The sequence below is a fragment of the Terrapene carolina genome, unplaced genomic scaffold (assembly GCF_002925995.2).
Source record: "Terrapene carolina triunguis isolate 2854851 unplaced genomic scaffold, T_m_triunguis-2.0 Scaffold90, whole genome shotgun sequence".
NCBI classification, from domain to species: domain Eukaryota; kingdom Metazoa; phylum Chordata; order Testudines; family Emydidae; genus Terrapene; species Terrapene triunguis.
The window spans coordinates 1,587,579-1,594,289 of NW_020664441.1; the positions used below are offsets into that span (position 1 = coordinate 1,587,579).

Below are 6,711 nucleotides of genomic sequence, written 5' to 3' on the forward strand. Positions count from 1 at the left end.
CCCATTTTACAGATGAGGCACTGAGGGCCAGAGAGATTAGAGGCTCAATTTTCAAGGGCTCAAACCCTGCCACAAAATAGCTCAGCACCTATGTAGGTACCTAGATGTAGCCCAGTTTTCACTGAGAGACTCATGGGCAGCACCCACCATCCTAGGCACTTTTGAAAGGAACTTGCCCATGCTCACAGAGTGAGGCTGTGGTAGAGCTGGGAATTGAACTCACGGTTTCTAAATCCCAGCCCACTACTTCAGCCACAAGATCAGCCCCCCCCCCTGTGAGGGGGTTTTACAGACCCCCCCCCCCCCCCGAACCAGGGCAAGGAACAGAGCAACACTGGGTTAGGGAGGCCCACATGCTCCCAGTGGAGGAATAGAATCATAGAAACGTAGGACTGGAAGAGACCTCAATAGGTCATCTAGTCCAGTCCCCTGCACTGAGGCAAAACTAAGTAATATAGGCTAATAGTTTAAACCAATGGCTCTCAACCTTTCCAGACTACTGTACCCCTTTCAGGAATGGGATTTGTCTTGTGTACCCCCAAGTTTCACCTCACTTACACTACTTGCTTACAACATCAGACATAAAAATACAAAAGTGTCACAGCACACTATTACTAAAAAATTACTGACTTTCTCATTTTTACCATATAAATCAATTGGAATATAAATATTGTACTTGCATTTCAGTGTATACTAGATCAGTGGTCTCCAAACTTTTTTGATTGCGCACCCCTATCAGTAAAATTTTTTTGAGCTCTACCATTTTTGCTGCCCCAAGCAAAAAAAAAAAAAAAAGGACTCCCGCCCGAACTACCAAAGCGGCGCTGCTCCGGCGGCACTCCTCCTGCCGTGCACCCCGAAGGATCCTCTTGCACACCCCCTGGGGTGAGCGCACCCCACTTTGGAGACCACTGTAATAGATAGAGCAGTATAAACAAGTCTTTGACTGTATGAAATTTTAGTTTGTACTGACTTTGCTAGTGCTTTTTATGTAGCTTGTTGTAAAACTAAGCAAATATCTAGATGAGTTGATGTACCCCCTGGAAGATCTCTGTGTACCCCCAGGGGCACAGGTACCCCTGGTTGAGAACCACTGGTTTAACAGGACATTGGTAGCCCAAGAAAATGAAACATGGCTGAAGCTGGGAGTTGTGATAGGAGTGGCTATAGAGTTTTTCAGGCTAAGCAGAGGTTGGTTGGGTCCCTTGGGACTGCGCTAACGGAAGCTGCATGCAAGGGAGCTCCCAGGCTCAGTCCCTTGGGGCTCCCAAACCCACCATTCAACAGTGTGATCAGCCCCACTTGGGATGTTACAGACCCCGCTCAGTCAGCCCTGAGGGGGTGAGAGCAGGGGGGAGGCATGGAGAGGGGGACACAGCCACTGCCAGAGCGAGTGTGGGGTGGTTGCAGGACTGGAGGGGAAGTAGAGTATATGGAGACTGAGGAGTTATTTCCATGTATCCTGCTCTGCTGCATTTCGGTCGGCTGAATCTCCCCCGCCCCCCACACACACACATAGTTATTGCCATCCTCCCCTCCTTACTCCCCACTCTCTCTGAATTGCTAAGGTACTGGAAGAGGGAAAGGCTAGTGGCCTGAACACAGGGCTGGGAGACAGGTGTTCTAGCTCCCAGCCCCTCCCAGCCCCTCTGTGGCCAACTCACAGGGGCTCTGTGCCTCGGTTTCCTTTGTCTGTACAATGGGGACAGTGAGACTCACCTCCCTGGCCAGGGCCGGGAAGGGGAGGTAGCTGATCCTGCTGAAGTGCTTTGAAGGGCTACACCCCCAATCCCCAGAGAAACCCCCCTCTCTCTTCTGTTCCTGCACAAGTAGAGGAATGGAGATTCAGGGCTGGGAAGGAGCATCCCATGGGCCTCTTCCCCTTTCTCCCAGTCCCCACCCTCCCCACTCACTGCTTCATGGCGCACCCTAAATCCCAGCAGGCAGCACGGCTGCCACCCAGCTGTCTAACATTAGGAGCGTTAGTGAGGAAGCAGGCTAATGAAGTGCTGGTGGTTGAGTTTCCTGCTGCCTCTCATCTCTGAGGTGCCATCAGGCACTGCCCAGGAGGAGAGGAGCATGTGATGCACTGAGGGAGAAGGCGGCAGGACAGAGACACCTATCACTGCCTCAGGAGGGACCCCACTTCCCTCACCCCATCCCAACAGGCCCTGGGTCCCATTCTACCAGTGGCCCCTCAAGTCTCCAGGATGTTGCTCTCCATCCCAATGGGTCCTTTCAAAGCATGAGGCCTGGGGGGCTCCATTGCCCACCCTGATGGGCCCCTGCAAGGTTGAGAAGCCCCCCAACTTCACTCCCTGTACTGAGGGGCCCCAGAAGACATGGGAAGGTCAATACAACCCTGCCCCTTCCTCAGGAGGGTCAGAGTCCTGTGCACTGAAGGACACATGGGCTTGGAGATAAAGTTGTTTCCTGTCACTCTCATGGTGTGTGTGAAAAGGGCATTAGTCTCTCTCCGCCGGGCAGGCCAGAAGGGGAAGAAGTCATATCCACCCCTGGCTTTTCGGCCATGGCTGAGGTCTGGCAGGCCTGGGCGAGAGATGAGTCATTGCCATGGCAATCAGGGGCATGCGCGGGTGGCACAGCCACCGAGGGGCAGCCAGCCTCTCGCGCTGCTTCCCAGTGACGTCCGGGAGATTGTAGCTCAGCGCCAAGCCTGGCACCAGGAAGTCGGTTGTTGTGGCTTTTGCTCTTTACACAACGTGCATCACATGAAGGAACCAGATAGGCACCATGGGGGCCAAGTCGCTGTCTTTACTGAGCAGAGAGGACACACAAGGCCTAGCTACATGTGTACAGTGCAGCACTGCAGGGCTCCTGGGGGCTTCTGGAACAAAGAAGACAGTGAGGATCACTAGACGCCTCACAGACCATTTACGGAGATACTACCCAATTCTTATACGCTACAGCAGCGAACCCGGGTCACAGGGACCAAGCCTGTCAGGAGTGAAAACACACTATGGATATACAGAATTAATGGCCAGTTCTAATGCCCATCCACCCAACACACACACAGCCGGTCCCTACGTACAGCCAGTCCATCCAACCTCACATCCTTGTTCCTACCCAGCATGTCCATTTAGCTCCCCACTGCACCTCCCTCCCCCAGCCAGCCCACTTATCCTTGCTATCCCCCTTACAGCAGATCCCTCTGACTAGTGAACATGCAAGAGAGACCCAGCTGGTGTTTATTCCGAACACCTGGGTCATTTTCCCCATAGCTCCCCAACACTCTGCTCTTGTGGCTCACGTAACAGGTTCTCTTGGGACAAGAGTCTGTGCCCAGCATCAAGCCTGAACCTTTCCTCTTACAGTCCCATTCCAGATAGTGCTCTATACCCCTGCCTTGGCAGGCACACCTCCCACAGGCCTCCTTCTTAGCATGGCCCCGGCCCCTGGAGGTGGAAGGCCTGCAGTTCTGGGCCTGCAGTGTGATGAGTGTACCTGGCAAAAGAGGATCAGGTCCCAGGAGGGATCTATATTGGTGGCTCACCAGTCACTCAACAATATAGGGCCGGGGCTGGCAGACCAACAGCAGAGTCTCAGCACAGAGCCCTGGCCTCGCAGCCTGTGAGCGGACGCTCCAGTTCAAACAACGCCGCCCGCTGTGCCATGCATGGCTAGCGAAAGAGGGCGCCCGGGCTTCTTGGGGACCAAAAACATGAGTGTGCCACTGTTTGCATGACCAGTCGTGTCTCAGATCCTTGCACTTAGGCTTGGGAAAGCCAGTCTTAGCCTCCTCCTCATCCATCGTACCAAGCTAACCCCCTTTTGGCACACACAGCCCTACTGCCTCTCTTCACCTTCTGGCTGGTCAATGGTTTCCTGACCACTGCCCTTCCCTTGCTAGCTAGCCGCTTGATCCCCTGTCCGCATGGCAGGACTCTCCTCCCTGTTGTAAACCCTTTGCTGGTCTTGCTGTCCTGGTTAATAGGGGAGGCCTTGGCTGGATTTCTCACCATTTCAAGTGGCACAGCTGCCCTTGGTAGCTCTTCAGTCTCATTAGCAAAAGATTGCGCTCACAGCCGTGAAATACCCATTTCTGCACAGAACACATGGCTCAGTCTGTGTTGAAACACTGAGACCCATTGGATTGTTCCAGACACAAACTGCCTTAAGAAACAGCTCAGACTGTAAAGATGTAGTAATTGCTTCTGCTAAAAGCCTCATTAGAACCTTGGGCTTATTAGAAAACCCAAATGCCTGAAAAGCCAAGAAATATCCAGCTAAGGGTCATTGCATAAAATTGCTGAAACAAAGCTTGAAAAGTCTCGAAATTGAGAACTAAGTTTTCACAAACACCCTTAATCTGCCCTGGCCCCTGCTATGCTCCATGCGCCCCGTTAGGATGTGCTGCCCACATGATGTAGACCAGTGCCTATGTCACGTGTTTCAAATGTGTGTGCGCTCTATCTGCCTAGCTTCTTACCAGCGCCCATCACCATGGGCTCTGAGCAAGTCCTCTGTGTGGGACAGATAAGGTGATGAGTGTGTTTTGGAGAAGGTGGTGCAGCCTCTGTGGTCTGCAGCTAGAATCTGTACAATGGGTGGGATGATAGGGCCGGATCCGAAGACTATGCACTTCCATGGGCTTTGGATCGGATCGGTAGTGCGATGGGTTGGTCTCATGAACAGAGAAGTGTAGTGAGGCGGCCTGGCTCCCAGCCGCCCCAGAGAGGGACGAGCCCCTCTGGATGCCAAAGTGGGCGGAGCCACTGGAGCCTGCACCCGCCCCCCAGATGTCAAAGCGCAGGACAGGAAGTATAAAAGCCCCACCCCAGGGCTCAGAAGCTGCCTGGTCGCTGGAGAAGCCAGATGCTGGGGGTCTAGCTTCTGCTGGGGAGACTCCTGCAGTCTGTGACCGACCTGAGGACTGGCCATACCAGTCAAGGCCTGATGACGACCAGACCCCGGAGAAGCTGTTAAGCCTACCGGTGAGAAGCGACCCAGAGGAGCTGCCAAGCCTACCACTCGCCGAGTATCCTGAGGAGCCCATGGTGCTTGATTCCGTGGAGGACACCGACCAGAGGCAGGTACTGCTAGAGGGGGAGGTAGGAAGTAGCCCGGGGGCAGCCGACCCTAGTCTGGCTGCGGCACACCCAGAGCCGATGTCAGTGTGTTGCAGCCAGGATCCCCACTGACACAGCAGCAGGCTGCCTGCTGTTAGGGCCCTGGGCTGGGATGCAGTGGAGTGGGCGGGCCTGCGTCCCCCCTGCCACCCCACTCATGGTTGGCAGTCTCCCCCTTGCCCCAGACGCTCAGAACCAGGAGCCTGGGCTTGTTATTGAACTATTTGCTCAGCCCTGCCTGAGGGCCTGAGCTCCAGACTGTTTGCTGCCCCGCCCTGACCCAGGGCCTGGGCTTGTTCCTGAACTATTTGCTCAGCCCCTGCCTGAGGGCCTGAGCCCTTGACTGTTTCCTACCTCACCCGGCTAATTCCCCAACTCCCCGGACCTAAGTAGGGAGGCGGCCTGGCTCCCAGCCGCCCCAGAGAGGGTTGACCCCAACCGAACCCTCCTACAAGAAGGAAGGAGATTAAGGCCTTGTGTACACTACAGGGGTAAATTGACCTACGTTATGCAACTCCAGCTACGTGAATAATGTAGCTTAGGTCGATTTATTGCAGTGTCTAAACCGTGCTGGGTCGATGGGAGACACTCTCCCATCGACTTACCTTACACTTCTCGTTGTGGTAGAGTACCAGAGTCGACAGGAGAGTGATCTGCAGTCAATTTAGTGGGTCTTCACTTGATCGACCCCCGGTGCATCAATCGCTGCAGCTTCAATCCCCGGTAACTGTAGACATGCCCTAAGTGTAACCCCTGCTGGCAGAGCGTGGCTCTTTGTCTTCCTCTCATGGCTGGTTTATGAATTTCCTGTTGTTTCCCCGCTGATGAAGCCGATCCTTTAGCTGAAGCGATAGAAGTTCATTCTTTTCGTTCCGGAGGTCCTGGCTTGGATCCCTGCAGCTGACCTAATGAGGCAGGAAGGGGCATTACATAAGCAAGCAGTGTCTGCGCTCCACTTAGAGAGCGCAGGGAAGTGGGGGCAGGTTGGGGATATATGCAGATAGGGAGATGTGAAAGTGTTGTCTGTTGGCAAGGCACATGGAGTTTTATAAGTGATTTCATTGCACTATGCTCATTTCCCTTGGGCTTTACTGTGATGAACGTATGGGGCACACTCAAGACACATGAGAAGGGATGGCCCCAGCCCTGAGGCGCTCTCAGTCCAGGGACAGACAGACAGAGGGCAGGGGAGGGGAACAACCAGAGGGATTTTCTATTCAGGTCTACTTAATTCACTAGAAGCAACAGAGCAGAAGTGGGTCTATTATTGGGATTAGTAGGGGTCTCCCAAATGAGCTGGGGGAGGCATCATAACATGCACAGGGGGACCATGGGTAGGGTTACCATATTTTGAGTGTCCAAAAAGAGGACACTCCACGGGGACCTGGCCCCGCCCCCAGCCCCGCCCCCGCCCCGCCCCAACTCCGCCCCCTCCCCTGCTTCCCGCGAACATTTGATTCGCGGGAAGCAGGAAGCAGGCATCAGGTAAGCTGGGGGTGGTGGGAGGAGGCGCGGCCCAGTCTGGCCCCCTCCGGCGGCCGGCCCCGGCGTCTCCAGCCTGGCTCGGCTCGGGCCCTGGGGTGCCGGCCCCGGGCCAGCCCCCAGCCGAGCACCCCCGGCC

General features: G+C 54.8%; 1 protein-coding gene across 1 annotated transcript in view; it reads left to right on the forward strand.

The window, feature by feature from the left end:
• The first annotated feature begins 4,760 nt into the window (after positions 1–4,760).
• SYT7 (synaptotagmin 7) overlaps positions 4,761–6,711 on the forward strand; it is a 220,207-nt gene continuing 218,256 nt past the window's right edge. The window contains exon 1 of the mRNA XM_029911227.1: positions 4,761–5,054. Coding sequence (XP_029767087.1) covers positions 4,761–5,054 — 294 coding nt within the window. The remainder of the gene's footprint in view (positions 5,055–6,711) is intronic.